At 43.0% G+C, this 22,420-nt stretch overlaps 1 protein-coding gene across 10 annotated transcripts in view; it reads right to left on the reverse strand.

Annotated features, from left to right (window-relative positions):
- ELF1 (E74 like ETS transcription factor 1) overlaps positions 1 to 22,420 on the reverse strand; it is an 86,203-nt gene that overhangs the window by 32,689 nt on the left and 31,094 nt on the right. For 3 of the 10 annotated variants that reach the window (XM_042839365.1, XM_042839366.1, XM_042839364.1), the window contains exon 2: positions 8,311 to 8,610. In XM_042839365.1, coding sequence (XP_042695299.1) covers positions 8,311 to 8,382 — 72 coding nt within the window. In that variant the 5' untranslated portion in view covers positions 8,383 to 8,610. Of the gene's footprint in view, positions 1 to 8,310; positions 8,611 to 8,713; positions 8,793 to 8,986; positions 9,368 to 22,420 lie in introns of those variants that run through there. The other 7 variants (XM_042839367.1, XM_042839357.1, XM_042839358.1 and 4 more) reach the window with 7 other exon arrangements.

Raw genomic sequence — 22,420 nt, forward strand, 5'->3', positions numbered from 1 at the left:
CCAAACATTGCTCCAAAGCATTCCTATGAGAAAATCCATGTGTGTACATTTGGCCTCACTCCACAAAAGAACAGATATTCACATGGAGGGTGGTGAGGCACTGGAACAGGTTGGCCAAGGAGGCTGTGGATGCCCCATCCCTTCAGGCATTCAAGGCCAGGCTGGATGTGGCTCTGGGCAGCCTGGTCTGGTGGCTGGAGACCCTGCACATAGCAGGGGGTTGAAACTACATGATCACTGTGGGCCTTTTCAACCCAAGCCATTCTACGATACGCAAAAATCAAGCAGTATTTTTTTTTTTTTCAATTTAACCATGCAAGAAGAAAAACAACAATACAGGTAATAACGCTTATTTGGGCATTGCTCATGTCTCAGTCTTTCCACTGCACAGGACACCAGCAGCAGAAAATGGTCTCAGAGCTGCTGTCTCCCTGCAAAGAACGGCAGTGGGAGTCATCGTCTCCCACGGAAGGGAATGGAACATACATGCTGAAAGGAGAAAGTGCAATTAGGATCTTTATGAGGAAGTAATTACCATCTGAAATTGTTCTGTGTTTTGTAAAACATGCCTCAACAACTGTGGTAAAGAGCAATTAGAAAAAAAAATGAAGAGTTCAGAAACAAAGCTAATATTTCTAGGGGCTTCTATCACAAACGTTCTGCTAACAAATTAAAAGCCTACAAAACCAAATACAAGCAAATTAAGCAAAAAAAGAGAGCAGTGTAATGAGATGAAAAATAAAATACTGTCTGCATTTGGAAGATTTTCAAGAGTAAGTTCTACAAACTAGAAGGAAGGTGGTCCATTATAGCCATGTTGCTGTGATGCAATTCATGGTACTAAGCAGGTGAAGCATCCCAATTTTAGAAATATGCCACAGTTTGTAAGTCATGACATGCCATTTACATATACTGTGCACGTGTATATGTAACCACATTATGCACTCAGGTTTGTGTCTCCTGCAAGCAAGAAGAGCACATGTTCTGCAAGCATCTGTTCAGTAGTCGACTACAAAGGTGAAAAGTATGGATTTTAGATGGAGAAGACACAAATATGAACACTTTGATATTCTCATCCTTTTCTAGCTCATAGACACTAGGGTGATGTTCATAGCATCCGGCTTCAAGCACAAAGATACTAAGACTTGATCCACTGAGCCTAGGTTTCCTTCAGAGTCAACAGAGCGGTTTTTATAGAGCACAATCTCCCTCATCAGTTTTAGGCTCCTGGGTCACCAGGATGAATCAGGCCCTGTAAAAACTATTTCTGCCTATTTCTCTCCACTGACTATAAAAAGGTGTCAAGGTGCCGAATCCTGGTGTAAACAAACAGCTTGAACACATCTACAATGGCAGGATGAAAACTGCCATTTGAGGGAAGGAAGATTTAGGTTGGATATCAGGAGGAAGTTCTTTACAGAGAGAGTGGTGAGGTGCTGCAATAAGCTGCTCAACGAGATTGTGGATGCCCCGTCCCTGGAGGTGTTCAAGGCCAGGTTGGATGGGGCCCTGGGCAGCCTGGTCTAGTATTTAATGTGGAGGTTGGCAGCCTTGGCAGGGGCATGGGATGATGCTTGAGGCCCCTTCCAACCCAAGCCGTTCTATGATTCTATGATCTGAAACTGGTCAGCTGCCTTCCTGCAGTGAGGCGGTCTGTCTTTCCTTCCTGTTGCTGTGCTTGCACTAGTTTGATATGCAGGGCTTGCAAAGTTTGTAGGGGATAGTCTCTCAAGGGGTCATTTGTGCTTAGGATGAGCCTCTTGTTAGTTCCTTCTGCATAGAAATTCACTCTGGCTTAGCACCATCCTTCTCTAATGACTGAAGTTCATACCACTGTCTCTAAGAGGCAAAAAAACCTCCAACAACAGTTATTCTTCAGTCTTCTGTTTCAGAATAAGAAAAGAAACACAGAACAAACTGATTCTTCATCACTTTGATCTCCATTTCCCAAAATCCTATTTATCTCCAGCACTATTAGTCACTCTGCTGTGAAATCTAATTACAACAGCCCAATCATCCATTCATTAAGGTACCATCCTTCACCATGTAGCAGTAGGTCTGATCAGTATGATCAAGCATGGTCTACTCTGCAAGGCTCAGCTGAATCTTGATTATGTCAGGAAACAATTGCTATGAACACATTCTGACACAGCCAATGCGTGTCCCTCTACAGGTACAGAAATCCATCTTGCAGGGAAATACCTGGGCACCCAAATTAGCACTGGCCAATTCAAGGAGCTTGCTGACACTGCACTTGAAAAAGACAAAAGACAGAGAAGCAACTAAGAATGGTGTAGAAGAGCATTTGCTGATGCCAGGACACCAAGTGGGATTTTCTTTAAACTAGTAATAGCTTTAAACTGAAGTCATTAAGTATCACTTCTTGAGGCCTTTTTAAATCATTAATAGATCTTTTCCCAATCATTTATTGCTGCTTTACAAAGCGTGGATCTTCAAACCCGCCATGGATATGAAAAGGGGAAGCTGGATCAGATACCAATAAACATCTTCAGTGAGGAAAACATGAATGCAGCTGCAAACAAATCGAATTCAAAGGACATGTCTGAATAAAAAATTGAATAAAAAGAATAAAAAATTGTATGTTTGCAATTGGTTACGATTCCTTTCACAAGCAGCTCGTTCAGTTTTAAGTGCTACTACTAATTAATACTGAAACATGCAAAACGATTGAAAGATAAAAATCTCACCTTAGCACTTCTGTAATGTTCTTGATTTCATTGAAAGTACCTGAATCCCAACTATGGGGCAAGCTCAAATTTCTTGTAGCTCTCAAAACAGAGGAATAATTTTGTATGTATTTCAAATGGTGAAAGTGACCATGATCACTGCAGCTCCATATGATGGTTCTGTATAATTCCATAACGGGAAAACACTGCTGAATTAAAGACTACTACTTATTATTAATTACAGAATCACACAGAACTGTAAGGGTTGGAAGGGGTCTCCGGAGATCATCTAGTCCAGCCCTCAGCTACAGCACATTCCCTATATTAGATGCCCTTACAGGAAAATCCTCCAGGCAGGTTTCAAACATTGCCGAAGAAGGAGAATCCACAGCCTCTCTGGGCAGCCTGATGCAGTGCTCTGTCTCCTCCAAAGTAAAGAATTTTTTCCTCATTTTCATACAGAACTTCTTCTGTTCCAATTTGTGCCCATTGCCCCGTTTTGCCGCTGTGGTTCTATGCACCACTGAGAAAGCTTGGCCCCATTCACTTGACATCTACCATTCAGATATTTATAAGAATGGATAAGATTCCCCTCTCATTCTTCTCCAGGCTGAACAGGCCCAGGTCTCTCAGTTTTTCCATGTAGAGGAGATGCTCCAAGTACTTCATCATCTCTGTGGCCCTCTGCTGGACTCCCCCTAAGAGATCCCTCTCCTTTTGAACTGAGGAGCCCAGAACTGGACACAGCACTCCAGATGTGGCCTCACCAGGGCAGAGTAGAGGGGGAGGATCACCTCCTTCCACCTGCTGACCACGCTCTTTTTAATGCACCTCAGGACACCATCAGCCTTCTGGGCCTCCAGGGCACTCTGCTAGCTCACGGCCAACCTGTTGTCCACAAGGACACCCACATCCTTCACTGCAGAGCTCATTTCCAGCAGGTCAGCCCCTAACCCACACTGATGCTTGTGGTTATTCCTCCCAAGGAGCAGGACTCTACATTTATCCTTGTTGAATCTCATCAGGTTCCTCTCTGCCCAACTTTCCAGAGTGTCCACCCCTTTCTGAATGGCACCACAGCCTTCCAGTGTGTCAATCAACCCTTCCAGCTTTCTAATATCAGCAAACTTGCTGAGAGTGCACTCTATCCCTTCATCCAGGCCATCAATAGCAGTTAAACAAGACCAGATGTACTTACCCCTGTACTTACCCCTGCAGAACACTGCTAGATACAGCCTCCAACTAGACTGTGCACCACTGAACATAACCCTCTGAATAATCAGATTTTATTACTTCTCTAAAGCAAGACCACAAAAACTTATTTCTAACAAAAAGGCTCCTCTATGTGCACTAACAAAGAAAGGCAAAACGACATTCCCATTCCAAAAATCTTTTAAAGAGAAGCCCTACTGAAGCATTAGCAGTGTTCAAGTAATCAAATAAACCAACAGAAAGAGCACTTCATATACATATATATATTTCTTTTTTCACTTTGCCTACTTTTCCTGCTTCACCTTTCTCCTACTATCACCATGACACAGTTAAAACATGGCATTGTAGCTGCACCGAAGCTTTGGTTTGGCTTCAACACATCTTCCCCATCTGCTGGGCAAATAAAGGACTTCAGCTTATGTTAAAATCTTCGCAAGTCTTATGCATTAAATCCCTCACAGTGTAATTTTTTTCTGCAGGCCAACCCTGTACATGGACCTATAACTATGTGGAAGAGCATGAAACTTCAGACAGGTGTTCCTTCAGTGGCCCATGAACAGGTCTCTGCAAAGTATTGGCCACTCTCTATGAGGGGAAAAATTAAAACTTCCTGCAAAAACCAAGAACAATAAAGGGGATTTCTTCTTCTCTGCTGGTATCACTTTATGAGACAATCCAGATCCTATCTAAGAAAAAAATGTTTAGTTTTACTGGAAAACATTGTCCCAAGAATACAGTGAGTAGCTTCCAAGTGGCTTAGAAGAAAATTTATGAGTGATCGGTTGCAAGAAAAGCATGCAACAGATATTAAGAAGGAAAAGTTACACGGGGATTAAAGAAAGAAGCCTCCATGCAAAAACTGGCTTTGTAAAAAAACAGTAGTATTCATATTTAAGATACTGTTAGCCATTTATTTTGGGAAAATCATAAAATCAAGAGGCACAAACAAGAGAAAACACTAATAAAAACTAGGCAAAGGGATCTTGGTGACTGGAAAATGGGCTTCAGCTTTTTCTCACAGATGTCCCTGCGCCAAACACTGAAGCAGCCTCTCAACTTTCCAGGCGTTCCCACGGACGGGAATGGAGACATGACCAAGTTTCACAGAGGGATTCTGGAAGAAGATAAATACTGCTTAGGAGTACCTCAGTATGGATCTCACAACCACTTCCTTAGTCTTCATAAAACGCTAAGTTGAAAAGTGGGGACTTCCTGCAGAAGCTGGAAATAGACAAAAGCGTAGAACTTGGCCTCGACTGTGGCTTTCAGCTCCAGTGCCACCAGTTCTCCTGAGGTGACTTCATATTACAGAGCATCAGGGAACATGGAAGAGCAAATCAAGGCCTGAGAAGGTGGGGCAGAAGTCGTTGTCCAACCTAAGGGCACAGACTCCAGTTACAGGCTGAGAGAGCAGGGGCTGCTCAGCCTCAGGAAGAAAAGGCTCTGAGGTGAGCTGATAACAGATCTTTAGTATCTAAAGGAGAACTACAGGAAAGAAGGGAACGCGCTCTTTAGCAGGGTCTGTGGTGACATGGCTTCAAGCTTAAAGAGGGTAGCTTTAGGTTGGACATAAGGAAAAAGTCTTTTACAGTGAGGGTGGTGAGGCACTGGAAAAGGTTGCTCAGAGATACGGTTGATGCCCAATCCTGGATACTTCCAAGGTGAGGCTGGATAAGGCACGTCCCTGTTCGCTGCAGGGAAGTTGGGCTGAATGACATTTAAAGGTCCCTCCCAACTCTAACAATCCTATGACTCTATGATTCTAAGGTGCAGACATTACGAAAAGCAGTTCTGGACAGCAGTGCTGACTCAGCCAAAACCTGTAGGAGCTCCTGCCCAGTTTTTCAATGCCTTTAGCATTCACCATTTGGTTCCCTTCTCAAAATCATGAAGATATTTTCACATTTTTTTCTTCACCATGTAAGCACAACGTTACAAGTGAGCCCTCTGAGGATAAAGAGAAAAGAACAAACAAAACATAACTTTCTAAACAGAAAGGGATAAATCTGATAGAAAAGAGCCCTTCCTGTTCACACAGGGCCACATGACCAAGCCTGGCATCTGCCACTGGTTGAATGCTTAGATTTGCAAATAGACTGTTCATAATTTATAGTTGTTTAACCGAGACTTAAAAGAAAATAAATAAAAGGCCATGAATTATGACTTCCCTGAAACACAGAATATAGCTGCCATCTAGGCTCTGAACCTTTCCCCACAGCTGTTCCATGACCTATCAGTTCTTGGCACAAAAGGGCTCCAGACAAAGCCTCGACAAGAACATGAGTATCAAAGTATCTTCAACTCCTGCTTTTGAGAAAATAGCAAAAATTATTACCCACAGATCAGTTACCTGGCACCTGTATATAAAGATGGCTCCCCAGGGAGGTGGTTGAATCACCATCCCTAGGTGTGTTTAAAAACTGTTTGGATGTGATACTCAGGGACATGATTTAGCAGAGGGTTGTTAGTTAGGATAGTATGGTTAGGTCATGGTTGGTCTTCAAGATGTTTTCCAACCTGAGCAATCCTATGATGCTATGATTTTGTATCCTGACAAAACTCAAAAAATGTTTTTGATCAACACAGAGCACTTCTAAAAAGTTAACTAAAACGCTCCAAGTACACAATATATGTATCAGTATATATCCCAAAATGCAAACTGAGCTGAAAAACTTCATAGTATCCGTACCAATAGCTTCTACATTGTAAGAAGCAGATCAATGAGTTATACACATAATCAACTTTTTTATGTTCATACCATATTATCCACCTTGATCTGAGTTAAATCTTGTTTCAACTTCCCACATCTTTGCCTACTTCAGGCTTCTTTTCCACAACTGCAAATTTTGTATCTACCTTCAGGCAGACATCTAGCTGGCTACCTGAATCTTTGATATAGGAACAAAGTCAACCTACTGATTTAAACAGAGCTTCCATCCAAGTCTTTGCTGCAAGGAATGCTTTGCTATGGCTTTCCACATCTTTGATTATATCTCCTGTAGGGTATGCTCCAGGATGCCTTTTTTCCTTAGGCTTAATTTGGAGTAGGATTTATCCAGGTTATGCCAAGGATAAGTTTAGCCTCCATTTAGGAGAGCTCCATTTAGGGAGGTTTTACTCTTGAGTGCTCCATGTATTTTTTCTTATTAATTTTTTTTTGGTAAGTTTTTCAGGTGAGCATCTGAAGAAACCACAAGAGACAAAACGCGTAGCTAAACAAAGACAGACACGTTTCTCGCACTGCTCCTCCAACAAATCACAATGAAGCAGCCCTCCTCTTTTCATTTCTCCCATTGGCTTGTAAAGTAAAAACAACAACAAGCAACATACAGAAGTAATAAATACAGCTCATTTTCCACTGTGTTTGTGCAATTCCCATATCTAAATCCCCAGACTGCCACAGGCTCTGGAAAAATACAGGGAAGGAAGTTACATTACTAGTTCCACCCAAAACTGAGTTAGCACTTCAGACAGACAAACCTCAGTTCATTCAAACGATCACACGAGTCTGACAGCAGAAACGGGACACTGACCCAGCCAAACATGTGGCCACAGAAAAATCCCAGAGACAAGGTTACGAAGCCAAAAGTATTTTTAAAGCAGAGGACAAATACTTTTCACATTCAGAAAAAGGGGAACAATTTACAGCAACGCTTCTCAGCTGCTCCTCTATAAGACTAAGAAGCCTTAAAATGTCCACAAGATTCAGAAGTACTGCTCCATAATAGTAAGATGCCTAACTTATCGTTAACCAACCCAAAACCCCACCATGAACCACCACCTATACAAGAGCTGCTCGAGTTTTATGATAGGATTTCTCTGCTGAAACCTCAGGAGTCTGAGGATGTGGTTTTGATAATCTAAAACTACCTAATAGTTTTATATGAGACAGAAACAGGTAGCATCTCCGCAGTGTGAAAGAAACCCATGTAAGTTATTTTGAAGCTCACTTCTGAATAGCTGACATGCACACAGTAATGCAATTCACAAAGCAATTTGCAAAGAGCAGAGGGCAGACACTGCTCCTTCTAGTCATCTGTAGTGTGACAGTTGCTTTGTCCTGGATTTTATCCTAGCACACCACAAAACTTAAAGCGACTGTCAAATACCAAAATGTCAGGAATTTTACAGCATGAATGGATTCTACTGGCACAAATCAGTGACAAAGGAAAAACATCTTCAGAGGAGGTCTCTGCAAGACTGCAGAAGTTACAACATTTCAACCAATTCCTGCTCTGCTCGTGCAAGTTACAGGAAGCAACAGGAAGCTTTTGAAACTGCAGAGATCTGCTGCAACCATAATGATCTCAGCGTTTGCTTTCTCATGTTTTACACAACACTTTTTCCTCATGTTTTCCTAACATTCTTTGCTTGAACTCGAACAAATGCCATTTCTTCCACCATCCCATACCTGCTGCTCATCCTCCATGACGTTGCTGGCAAATTCAAACACAAGCTCATTCTGCTGTACAACTGCTGCCATAATAACGCATTCCCAGCTCTCAGCTCCACATAAGAAGAAAAGTGTTCTCAAATGGAAAAGAACGGACAGCGTCACCAGGGTGCAGCAGGGCAGAAAGGCAGGATCACAGAATGAACCAAGTGGCAGTTTCAGTAGTTCTTAGATCATCAGCATTCCTGGGTCCTTCTCAAAGAAACCAAGGACAATTCTTTCCTGAGTTGTTTCTCCCACGTGGACAGCTGTTTATCTCTGAGGAAGGAAAAAAAGAAACACAAATTAGGAACTGATTGCTTTAGCTATCTGAAAGAACAGCTCTCACTATAAAGCTTGGTCGTATCTACGAGTGTTTTACCAGGCTCTAGGAAAGTTGGATACCTTCTGATCCCCAAAGGTATTACTTCCACTAATCAACACGTGCAAATGTTCATTCCCTTTAAAAAAAAAAAAAAAGGGACTGTTTCAGGAAGCAAGACACAAGTTCCAAAGTCTTTCACTTTAAAAGCATTCGACCAACACAAAGAAGTTACGAAAGCTAACGAAAAGAAAATCCATCTTTGCACCTGATGCAGTTTTAACTAATTATCTTCAAGCTATACTGAAAACAAAGCACAGAACACAGACTGACCTACCGAGCTGCAGGATACCTCAGGCGTATCACCTTTCTGCCTCACACACAGTTCCAATTCTGCAGGGCTGTTCTTTAGCAAAAGAAATGCCCTTGATCTCGATTCCCACAGTGCACAACAGAAAAACAGCCAATAAATTCCTCACGCAGGCCAAAGAGTCCCCAAGTCTCTACGTGAAGCAGATCTTCAGCTTCTTTTTAAAAATGTGCTGCAAATGTATCCTTATCTCGACCACAGGCTTGCAAGCAGCCGGAAGGAAACTGACCACGTCACGGCAAATTAGAACAGGCAAAAGAACTGCACAGCACAATAGCAAAGAAAAAATAAAAGAATCCCCAACTATGGAATGTAAACAGTTTCACTGGACAGATGCATGCTTACATCTCCTGCGTTTTCACTTACTCATCAGTGCTAAAGCTAAACATGGTTGAGTTCAGTTTGGACAGAGATGTGCCGTATCGCTTCTGGAGGAAAAGCACAATCTGTGATCTTCTTTATACCGTCACGATGACCCAGATGTTAATAAGCTTCTGTTTCCAAAGAATAACAGAATCTGATGTCCAAAATCAGGAACCTAAGGGAGTATGCTGGTACCTATGAATTAATTTAAAGCCACGTGTTCTTAAGAAAGCAAGACGGGAGGTGACTTGGATCAAACTCTTTAAGCTGTGTGCGTCAAAGTGCTGTGGGGACAGAAGATCCTGAGGCAGAGGCCTGGCACATCCCCTCTGCCAGCAATGCGTGTGGGCCTCACTTGAGACCACAGAGCTCTGGGTGTTGCTGCTGCTTGCAAGATGCCACCTCCTGCTCATGCACTGCTGTTGACTTCCCCTTGTTTCTTCAGCAGGTTAAAAATGAAGGGCACCTTCCTCTCCTTGGTGCCAAGCAGCTTAACTAGGAAGGACCGAGTCACGCACTCTCACTCTAAGAAATGCAGCAGCTGTTTTTCCCATATAGATTGTGGTATTCCCAAATTCCTAAGCAGTGATGACAGCACCTTTGGGGAGCCTCATTGAGGTCACCGCATCCTACTCTTCTAAGAAATCAGGAAAACCAAATTCACAGAGCCAGGAGAACCTCCCCAGCTTCCACTGCTTGCTCTAACGAGCTCTTGAACTGCTTTTAAGAGTAGCCACAACCATAACTGGGGAACACTTGCACTAACAGGAGCCAAATGCATGAAAAGAAAATGCTTTAGCAGCCATGGCTGCATAGCCTCAGCCCTTCCCACCTTGCAGGCTGACTTGAATAGTTCAAAGATTTCCCTGCAGGGCAGGGCACTGACAGTGTTACATGCATCCGTATTGTCTTGGGTTAACTTCCCTTAATTAAAGCACTTGGGCTCACTTCTTAGAAAATAGAAGTGTCAGGAGGGAGGTGCATACAACACCAACATAGAATTATAGAATTGCTCAGGTTGGAAAAGACCTTAAAGATCATCGAGTCCAACCATAACCTAACCATACTACCCTAAACAACCCTCTGCTAAATCATGTCCCTGAGCACCACATTCAGATGATTTTTAAACACATCCAGGGATGGTGATTCAATCACCTCCTGGGGAGCCTATTCCAGTGCTTTCTGTAAGTTAAGTTTTTCCTGATATCCAACCTAAACTTAACCTAGTGCAACTTGAGGCCATTTCCCCTCGTCCTGCCACTGCCACCAGTGAGAAGAGACCAGCCCCACTCTCATTGTAAGCACCTTTCAGATATTGGAAGAGAGCAATAAGGTTTCCCCTCACCCTCCTTTTCCCCAGATTAAACAGCCCCAGTTCCTTCAGTCTCTCCTGCTAGGACAGTCTCTCCTTGTGTTATACCATCCCACATGTTTGCCTAAAAACAAAGTACATACTATATAACTTAACATTTCCAACACTCTGCATCTCTGACACAGCATTTGTCCTGCCTTTATGTTAATTGCTGTTGGCCTTAAAAAGTTACTAGGCTTGAGGCATTTACACTCTTTGTTCAGACACGTGGATTCAACCTGTGTAATGAAGAGGATTTGCAAGCACTTTCTTTATTCTGGTCCTCTCTGTGCAATTAGCTTAGTGCTCATTTTTTAATAAGTCTGCACTGGGAAGCTGAGAGGATTTCCGTATTTGCCTGGGATTCTTTGGAGTGAAGTCTCTTTTCATTGACCAGTGGGAATGACTTCAACTATTAGTATTTCCTTATAAGAGAGTTATAATTCATTTCTAATACTAACCAAAATATGAATTATACTTAGACAATTTTCCATTCCTACTCTTTCTTCCAAAGGGAAAAAAAACAAGTCCTCTCAATTACACAGGTGTGTCACTTTCTCAGAAATGCAGACTACCAAGAAAGCTGGTAAGACAAAACTGGGGGAACAGCCAACATAAGATAGATTTTAGAAGTTCACTGGAAGCTGGCATGTTCTTCCATTAGTGCCAAGTCACTGTGTAGTAAAATATTAACATTTTACAGAAGATACTACACCAAGATGCACAATAAAAGACCTCCAGGGTCATCCAGTCCAACCATCCATCCACCAACAAAAATTCCCCACTAAACCACGTCCTTTAGTACAACATCTAAACATTTCTTGAACACCTCCCTGGGCAGCCTGTCCCAGCACCTGACCACTCTTTCAAAGAAGAAATTTTTCCTAACATCCACCTTGAACCTCCATCGGTGCAACTCGAGGCCATTCTCTCTCATCATATCACTAGTTATGCAGGAGAAGAGGTTAACCCCCATCTCACTATAACCTCCTTTCAGGCAATTAGAGAGAGCAGTAAGGTCTCTCCTGAGCCTCCTCTTCTCCAGCCTGAATAATCTCTGTTCCCTCAGTCACTCTCCATAAGACGTGCAATGACACGTGATTCAGAAGCTGTGACAGCAAATCCACTAAGAGCTACAAAGGTATTGTTTCATACTTCGTAGTTTAAAACTCAAATCAACCAACCAATAACTCTGCTAACCCAAGCACCTCAATGCAAAATTAAGCATCCTCTTTCGACATCATTGAGGAGATTGCAACCTTGTAATGCATGATCCCAATGGGATCCAGGCAAGCGATACTTTGAATTGTTACACTTTGAGGTAACAGGAAGCTGTTCCTTTGAGGAACACATATTCAAACACTGTTGTAAGGACTTTCTCCAACCTGACCCAGTGCAATAAGACAATGCAGGAGGCTGCTCGTTCCTCCACCACCTCAAGATTAGAGCTACCAAGGAACCTATGACTAGAGTGATCAACACAGAAAAGTGCCATGTAACCACAGCACTACGATCAGAGTAGAAGGCAACTGAGAGAACAAGCTTTAGTGGGTTTTTGTCCATAACCTTGCAACCATCACAAAGGTTAGGCACTCAAACTATTATTGCTTAGGGGACATCTCTGATTCTTTATTTGGAGGTAAATAGCAACAAATGATCTGCTGGGAAATAACAGCATGGCAATATGATGCAAAGCACTTTCCTTTAACCCGTATCACCTTCTCAGGCGAACAGAGAACAACAGCAGCTTTTCACAGAAGGCAGCACAGTTCCAAACCAGCCATATTTTCCTCCACATCTATTTTTATAAACTGTGCTTTCATTATTCCAAGTGTCACAAGATCCTGCTGTCCATAGGCTAACACAAACATGACTATTGTCTTTGCTATATAATGCTACTTACCTCCCTGTCTGATTTTACGTACATCTGTGAACAGAGGGCAAGTTATTTGCAAACAGCACAAAATGTATAAATTGTGCTCACATGCACAATGAGCCTGACTACATACAATTAGTCCTAGGAGAAAGGGGACCCAGTATATATTATCATAAAATTTGCATCAGGTTTTCAGAATCAGAGAATAAATAAGCTTTTACTTTTGCTTTTACTAACTTACTGTTGCAGAAACATGTTATACTAAATTAAACAGTGTTAACAAATAGTAAATGAAAACATATTATATTAATGCATGTCCTAATTTTGTTTAATCCTTAAAAATGAACGCATGAATAAATTACCTCTATCTCTCTGGAAATTCCCCTCCCTCTACTGATTACAACATCTAGAAGCAACCTCTTCAATCAGCCCAACAAAAGCACTTTCAGACACTTTAACCCTTACACTCCTATTCTGACAGCCCAGCAGACGATGCCTTGTAGGACTTCCTGGCTGGACATCACATCATCTCTCCCCAACCCTCTTCACCACATTTACCCTTCACTAAAGGTGCCAGCAACAAACTCAAATGTTTGTTGAAGAAGCTCAGAAGTCTGGAAGACTCGGGGCTTGATACTAAAAATAATCTCAGCAAAAGGACAAATGGCGGAAATTTCCCAATTAATTACAAAGACAGTCTGCAACGTCAGCTCTAGTCTGCAAGTAGCAAAGTTGGGACCTCACAGAAATGCTGAACCCTTTTCTGAACAACCTCGTGGATGCAGGAGAAAGAAGAGAATCAATGAAAGAGAAGAATAAAGGTATCACCGGAAATTTTGGACACACAGACTGAAAACTACCAGGGGTAATTGCACCAATTCACTCAAGTTTCTAACTGCTTTCTGCTGGTGGAGGTTAAGGATGGATTATACCACAGCCAGTCAGTTCCCTGTAGAACTGTACCTTCTTAAAACACTATGCAAGACTGTAGGGTCTGACTTGCATAAAAAGGAAAGAAAGCTGAATGGTTCAGTTCTAACAACACAGGAATCCCATACCCATGATGACCTCCATTACCCAGAAGTGAATGTGAATGCTAGCAGCACACTCTGCAGTAGCATTCTTCACAGCATGGCTATCTCTGTGCAGTAACACTAACAAATGTAGCAGCACTGGGGCTCTGAACTGAGACACCTTGCATCCTTAGCCAGCAAAATGACAAGCAAGAAGAACAACAGATGTTACTCGGCACAAGAGATTTCTGAAGGCACAGAAATCAGCTGCTCGTACAAATCGAAGATAGAAAACAACGTGGTAAGGCTATCATGGAGGAAGGAAAGAAAAAAGGCACATTCTGTGATCTTCTTAACGTAGCCACACTGCCTCAGGGAAACTGTGCAAAAAGCAGCTGACATAGTAAGTCAACAGAGTGACCTTTTCTGAGCTTCAGTTAAGGACAAGGAAATCTTCAATATCAACTAGTCCCTGGTCTGCAGCCAGGCTGGAAACGAGCCTATGTCACTATGGGCTCTCGGAACACATACAGAAGAGAGGTCATGGAGTAAGAGGGTTCATCTGTTATACACAATTGCTCATAAAAAAAGAGAAACACAGGCACATAGTTTGATCAGAGAGTACATGAAATGGACCCTCTCCTCCCTTAAATGTCAAATAAAAGCAGACTGTTAAGCCACAGAGGGCAGAAAGCAGAAACACACCCGGCAAGCTCTTTGCAGTCACTAACAAATCACTTGTTCAATGATCATCAAGTTTGATTTTCTTTGGGGTTTTTTTTTGGCAGCAACCTTTGTTAGCCTGAATATTTAACATCAAGCAAGATTCCTCTCCGGACTACTAACAACGACGACTACAGATTACCCCACTCCTGAAAACCTTCCCTTTTTCTTAAGAAATGGACCTGATATTTGTAACATGTTGAGTCCCTTTTATTTAGCATATGTACCTAACTCAGCTGCTAAACACCAGCCCTCCACACAAAGCAGCATACTGCAATCTCTCAAATGGTGCTTTTTGACATGTCCAACGCATAGAGGATGAGGGTGGATGTACAGCAGACTTGGCTCCGCAGGGCTCCGAAAGTTTGCAAACTGGATTTGATTATTAAAACCACAGCTCAACAATAAGTTGTGTCACTTCAGCTACACATGGACAAAAAGCAGGCAGCATTGCTTCACTGCACAGCACCAAGTCCGAGCACAGGCCTGCAAGGATGCAGGCATACGCACAGGAGTTGCAGTTGCCAAGCCTGCAAGGTCTCAGCGTGCAGACCATGTGCTTAGGGGGCAGAGAAGCTCAGTCCTGCAAAGACTCACATCTGTGTAATTACTGTCATAAGGGGAAAGAGCAGATGTACAAGTGAGGTCTTCACTGCTTGAAAAATGCTGGCCAAGAGTGGGCTGTAGCAGTGTGTTTCCTGGCCACTGATGGAACACTGGGCTTTTTAAAAACCAAGAGCAATGGGTTATCTCATAGTTTTACCAGCAGCCACAGACTTTTGTTAGGAAGAATGCTTGCAGAAGTGTGACACTGCTAAACTAATGCAGTGTGGATCCAGGAACCAGCTTCAGACAGTAATGTTCATAGTGTCCATCTGCTCCTCGTGTTGCTGAGGCATAATGCTACATCTGCATGGTAACCTCCAGTAGATGCAGAGGCTGACGACTATGGTTTGTTGGCCCCAAATACTTGGGGATCCTTTTGACTCTTTGCTGTCAATTCACCAAGATTGGTAAAGAGAGGGAAAAAAAAACAAACAAAAAAAAAATCAGGTGCTCACATCTCCTGCTTGATGAAATGGGCACAAGAAGACAAGCCGTTTAGTCAAGATGCAATGGGTTTTGAGCAGATGAAAGGAAAGCAATTAAAAATATATGAGCTTAGATGTACTTGGTCAAATTTCTCTCTACAGACACAACATAAAATGAAATTAAGCACTTCAAAACTAGAATAGATGAATACAAGTTTGAGATGGCACTGCTGGTGCATGCAGAGTCCATCTCACCAAGAGGTAAACGATACTGAACATGGAGACAAAGGAAAACACAAGATCTCTAATTACTTCCTCTCCTGTAGCATTCAGTGCAGGTTATTTTATCCAACAGAAAATGTGCAGGGATGGGATTGTTTTTGCATTGCCCTACGATAACCAAATCACCAATATTAATAAATAACACGAGTAAGAAAGACTGCACGCTAATTTTTGTAAAGCACAAAAATCTCAAAAAGGAGGTTAAAAAAAAAAAGATAAACTTTGGTTCTGAAATTTCTGTAAACCAAGGGAATCATTCTGGTGACAGAATAAATATTTTAAAAGGCATTCTCAGTCATTTTCTAGCATTTAGTAGCACCTTTGAAAGAGAATTAGGACCACAGTCCCGAAGCAACCATAACATAAGCTTCAGATAAGTCAAATCTCACTGATTTCAAGGGGAAAGTGTCTCAGAGAAGAGAAAGTTGAAAGGCTGAGCTCCAAGACCGCTTACACAGGATATGAGGAGAACATGTCAAAGGGGTGTGGGAGGGAAGAGCTGCCTGAGCCGGGGAGATTTGGCTACGCTGATTAAGGGAGGCATGCAAGAGAGCAAAGGTGGCAGTGGGAGGAAGAAGGACCAGGGGAAATGGGAGATAATTAACTCGGCCAGGTGCCAAGCTTCACAAATTACCAGCTGCCAGTTTGTAGCAAATAAGGGCACAAAACTGCCAGTCAGCCTCTAAAAAACACTTTCCCCACAAATTAGTAATGCTGTTGTTATTTTCAGATCACCTGCAGGAAAAGAAGTTCTGTTTACTAAACAAAAATCCTGTTTCAGCTGTCTGTAGGTGGAACACAAAGACAACCCTGAAACGTAACACAAAACATACACATTGAAGGGAGAAAACTGATAAGAGGCCAGCAGAGATGAGCTGCAAATCTCAATCTAGGTGACCTTTTCCAGTCTGGTGTTGGTAATTTTAGCTCCATACGTGAAACTCCCACTGGACTTTGTGCGTTCTGCAGAAGATGCATCAAGTTCAAGCTCAGTAATGATCTCTGTTCAAATTTCCCTAGCACAGACCTTAGCATTTAGTGGGTTTTTTTTCCCTTTCAGTTAATGGCTCCAGTTTGTACAGTCAAACACAATAAACAGGACATGTCAATAATTTCAAAAAGCCACAGAAAGGCTCTGATTCACCTCTGTGTGTTTCGAGCACTTGAGCCGTTTCTGAAATCCAAGTTTGACTTAACTGCTGTGCACCAGCCAAAGAGGGGCACAAACTGAGCGGTGCAGAGCTCACTGCAGCCTCTCCTTTCCCAACACAGACATGCCTTCAAGCCCCAGTGCCCCTTCACTCCCAGCAATGTGTATCTGTTCATGGCTGCACCCAGCAGATCTGTCAGGTTCAGAAACATAAACCTTACCTTTTGCAGTGCCTACAAAGAATCTGTAAAGAGCACATTAGGCAGTATTTCTGCTGTTTGCTTTTATTTGCTGTCAGCTGTCAGCAGTATCAACAGTCAGAAACCCTCTGGAGCAGGCTGTTATTAGTCAGCTAGACTTGAATTTCCAGTTCTTTTACATTGCTGTCTATTTTCCTTCATTAAGTTAGCCTGTCCTACCCTGGTATCAGATTACACGGAGCCAACATTTATAGCACCTTGCAAAACAGCCCGACATATCACATACCTGAGTCTGCCTATACCTGTTGCTCTCAGTGGTTAACCCTTGCTACCAATAGGTACAGCCCTCATTCTCAAACGTATCATTTCAAAAACATATCTGCATCGGAGGAGCCATTTTTCCTTCTCACCTGACAGCTAAAGGACGGCGTCAGATTTCCATTAGGAACTCTGTGACACAGGAGGGCTGTTCTGAGAGCAAAGGCTCCAAAGCACCTGCAAGCTTAGAAACCAAGCAGCGTAGAGATACACCCTACCTCAAACCAGGGCTCATCCCGCAAGCACTTGCTATTTACTTCAGTAGTTCCTATCATCTCAGGAAACATCCCTCACAGAACCCCTAGACGACTCGCTTGGGGTTCGAGATAATCTAATTACACTCATTCTTCCTCCCCTTCAACCCCTGCTGCAGGAGCTGGCATCCAGCACGTGACTGGCCGGCTGTGAGCAGATGGCACCTCCAGCCTGCAGCACTGCACTGCACACAGCCCTCTGCCCGCGAGGATGTGGGCTCAGCTCGGCTGACCCTGCGAGCATCAGTGATGGTGCAGAGGCTTCAGAGGGCTGCACAGGAGCGTATAATCAATACACGTTTGCTTCTGTGTACAAACATCACACATTTCAGAATTGTCAGGTAAATATGTATGTTAACTGCACCATGTCAGAGCATAAACCCATCAGTTTTCTTATCCTCCTTGCAAATCCTGGGGACTCTATTAGTTTAAGCAGTTTTCTTTACAAGCACGAAATTTGAGCCACTGTCGTAGCTGTGAGCGATAGTCGTAGATTAGATGTTTCATAAATCTGGTTGTAATGTTCTTCTCTCAGGTTACACTGATAGGATGAGAGGTAATGACCTCAAGCTGCGCCAGGGAAGGTTCAGGTTGGATATTAGGAAAAATTTCTTCTCAGAAAGAGTGATGGGCTGATGGTTGGACTGTGGTCTTTACCAACCGTAATGATTCCATCATCTACACGTTTCCGCAACGCCTCCACAGCCCTACACAACAATGAATGACATGCTCAAGAAAGAGCATTATTTGCTTGTTCCTTTAACGAAAGTCTTTATTTACTTAAGCAGCTTCTTAACCTTACCGACAAGAACCACAGACCCAATTGAGAGCAAAACAAAACAGAGCTCACGCTGGTAAAGAGCACACCACACATCACAAAGCAGCACTGCCAACACTTACACCAGCTCCCTTCTTACCAAGGTGTTCAACAAGCACTTCTGTCCCCAGGAGCTTCTGGCTCCAGGTTTAGAAGACCACTTACATTTATTTTTAAGCTAGCCTTGTGGTTGGCACACGGGTAAAATATAGAAGCATCCGATTTAAGGACTTATCAGCTGAAGCACATTTTTTGCAAACTGTATGAAGCTTCTTTATCTATTCGTCACAAAGATCCTCACTGAACTTTTTTTCAAAACACATCAAGTGCTCTGCGATGTATTCACAATGATTATACCATGGGAACTACGAGGTGAAGGTGTTTGCACAGAGTAAGAGGCGGTCAGGAGAAACATGCTCATCGTGCACCCCCACAAGTCCCTGCTATCACCCACCCCGTCACAGCCATCAAGGTTGGTTCTTCATATCAGATCTTTCTGAAAGCTTTGGATGAGTGAAATAACACAGGTAGTAACCATGACAGTCTTGTTTTTAAGGGCTCAGAGAATGCAGCACTAACCATGAACCCAGCTCTAGCACAGCGATGGAGATACTTATGAGGCTGGGACAAGAAAGACACCTCAGTCAGCAAATCTCTCACAAGCCAAGTGTCCCACTTTGTCAGAAATCACAAAGCTGATGTTTGCACTGAGCTTTCATATGAGTTCAAAAACAAACAAACGAATCCACCCAGGAGTTACCGGCAACACCTCCTAACACTTCACAAGTAGAAATACTTGATTCGGTAAGCCTGTAGAAACATGAGTGAAAGAAGAGGTGCAAAGTACCTAATTGCACCCGCAGTCAGGTAAGTTGATAAGAGACAGCTGTAAACATGGGTAAGAGATTTCAGCCAGACTTCAGGAATATCTTATCCTCACAATGAACTCCAGGACGAACAAGCCTGGTTTTGAAAAGCTTTTCCCCTCACACGCCCCACACCATTTGTCTTTTTTAATGTAACTTTGGTTTTCTTTGAGCATGTGTGCATTCTACTTCAGCTTTTGCTCAACTGCATCCCTTGCTTAGATAGCATTCATCAGGAAGAATTCACACCATGACTGCCCCATTCTTTGAAGTGGGACACCAAAAAATGTGTTTCCAGAATGGTTGTCTAAATCAAGGTATCAGGCTCACTATTACCTCAGTAAGGCAAGCACTTCTGGCTGAGTTCTTGTCTGTCACATGGATCGCCATAGCTGCAACTCATATCAGAGTTACTAAAAACTATTTAATATAAGTGAGAACGGTAAAATGAGAGAGCTGAGCTTTTAAACTCCTAAGCTGAAGGGCTCAGATAGGCTTTGATTACAAGGCTGAAACCGTAGGTTTTTCCTTTGCACAATGAGTCACGGCCCTGAATTTGTACGTGCTCTCTGCATGGCTAACCAGCGCTTGCGTTCCTGGCCACAGCTCCCCCCGGAAGGAGGTAAGAAGTAAGAAAATACTCCAGATATGCTCAAGTAAACACAATTAGTAGACTCTCCCACAATATGCAGGGAAGGGAGCAAAGTCACCCGCCAAGCAGTTTGCTCTTAACTCAAGGAATGCTCTCAGAAATGTTAGTTTAAAACTGAACTTGGAATTGGAAGTAACCATGAAAAAGTATCAGTGCACGCACAGGTATGGAGAAAAAAAGAGGGAAGGACACAGCCTCGTTAGAGAGGATAAGTATTACATAGCCAGAGGGCTTTCAAAAACAAAACAAAAACCCCAGGCTCTCACTGTGACTTGATTGGTACACAAGCCAGCCTGCGACCAGCCAGCCAGCTACTTATGGGTGTGGAGAGCATAGCAGGCACAAAGGGCTCTGTGTGCAGGTTAGCCCAACAACCCCATCCAGTTTAGATATAATGAATATGCATGTCACCATTGTACCCAGCAAATTGCCAGAATTATTTTGCCTCTCACTAACTTCCTTAGACTTTCTTCTCTTTCCTGCAGAGAGGAAAGCAATTCTGGCTTTTATCACCTACAATCTTTGCCACAATCTCTTCTTTCCACTGCTAACATCTTCAACATTAACTCTCTTGACGTACTTTGTTAAAAACGTTATTTTTAAGAGACAAATATTACGTTGCTCCGATCTCCCACTTAATCACAGAATAATCACAGAACCATCTGAATTGGAAGGGACTCTTAAAGGTCATCCAGTCCAACTCCCCTGCAATGAACAGGGAACGCCTACAGCTCAATCAGGTGCTCAGAGTCACATCCAGCCTGATCTTGAATGCCACCAAGGATGGGCCACCCACTACTTCTCTGGCACCCGGTTCCAGTGCTTCACTACTCCGATCATAAAAGAAATATTCCTTTATATACAACCTAAATCTCCCCTCTTTTAGTTTGAAACCATTTTCCCTATCACAGCAGACCCTGCAAAAGCGTCTGTACCCTTCTTCCTTATAGCCTCCCTTTAGACACCGAAAGGCTGCTCGCAGCTCTTCCCATAACCTTCTCTTCTCCGAGCTCAACGGTCCCAGCACTCAGTCTGTCCTCGTAGGGGAGGTTTTCCATCCCTTGGATCACTTCTGTACATTGGTCTCATTTCAGCCAGTATTTCACAAGGTAACCAGATACTTTCAGGCATTTGCTCTGTCACATACTCACTGAACACTTGCACTGTTCTTGGAGACAACCTATTCAGTACTGCTGCTTCCCCAAAACTGCTGCAGGGCTGGGTCAACCAGGCTGCCTAAACTGGAGCAGAGGGAGAAGGAGCATCAACAGGATGAAGAGCACAGGCATTTCTGCTCCACTAAAAGCCTACACGGGATGCAGCACATGGCAGATCTGATTCATTGAAATGTCTGCAGAAAAATCCTCAAATTACCCATTTTTTAGTATGCTTTAAAATGCCACGTAACCACTCACATCATTCTGTGAGTGAGTGAGAAAACGTGTGCACAGGCTAATTAAAATATATATATATATATTAACTTGCAACTATGTAGTATAAGACAAACTAAAATTCTCATGCCATTGGAGGATTTTTCCTTTTATAGACCAGCGTAGCTTAAATGTTACATTTTTAAGTACTTGGATAGGGTGGGATTAGGAAGGGAGACTTTTTGTCTGGGGAATTTAAAAGCAGTGAACTTGGCTATTAAAGAAGATAAATTATCTCATGACTCGTTGCTAGACTAACAATTCCCACTGCGGGGTTTCAAACAGTGACAAAACACGACTCAAAGACCAACAAGAATATAAAAAAGCAAAAAGATTTCTCTTAAAAGCTATGTGGAAAAGGAGTGAAGTCTGCAAAGGTCCCTCCAGGGAAGGCAGTGTCTGGACAGGCCAGTATTTCTCATTTCGTAACGTCTGGGGAAAAGTTGGCTGTGAAGCCCAAGTCCCTCCTGTATGAGCAAACACCTGCTCTGTGGAGACGCAGGAATTCACTGCTAATGAACTAGATGGAGAAATTTATGAGCGTGACACGAGAAGACCTACAAAAATTGGGTATTTTGGAAAGTTTTAGAGACCCCGCAGAGCAGGTGGGGAGAAATTCAAGCTTCACCTCTTCCTCATTTCATCGCTCAAGTTCCTGTGTTCTTTGCAGAACTCAACTGGGAGAGGCTGCTGCATGCAACACCGCACAGCCCAGCCACAGCCCCTGCCATGGGATGCTGCACTGCCCCAGCTGCAGAGGGAAGGCAGGCTGCAGTGCTGGGGGAACCAAACCACCCAGGGGAAGCACAGAACCAATGGTCAGTCAGTGACAGGCCACGTACCCAACTCACTTTCATCCTCCAACCGAAAGCTGTGCAACCTGACAGCAGCCTCCAGCTTCTGAAGGGTTCCTGGAGCCCTATTTCACCTCACCTCAGCTCCAGAGAATGAGTGAAACGGATATTGTGACAGCCAAGTTCAAAAAGATTTTGCTATGCAGTATGCAGGACTGCCAACACCCACTCTTGTTATATGGGCTTCAAAAGCAAAGGCACCCATATTTCACATTTG

The sequence above is a fragment of the Centrocercus urophasianus genome, unplaced genomic scaffold, assembly GCF_019232065.1.
Source record: "Centrocercus urophasianus isolate 14NV4802_14NV808 unplaced genomic scaffold, USGS_Curo_1.0 seq_9, whole genome shotgun sequence".
In the NCBI taxonomy this organism is placed as follows: Eukaryota; Metazoa; Chordata; class Aves; order Galliformes; family Phasianidae; genus Centrocercus; species Centrocercus urophasianus.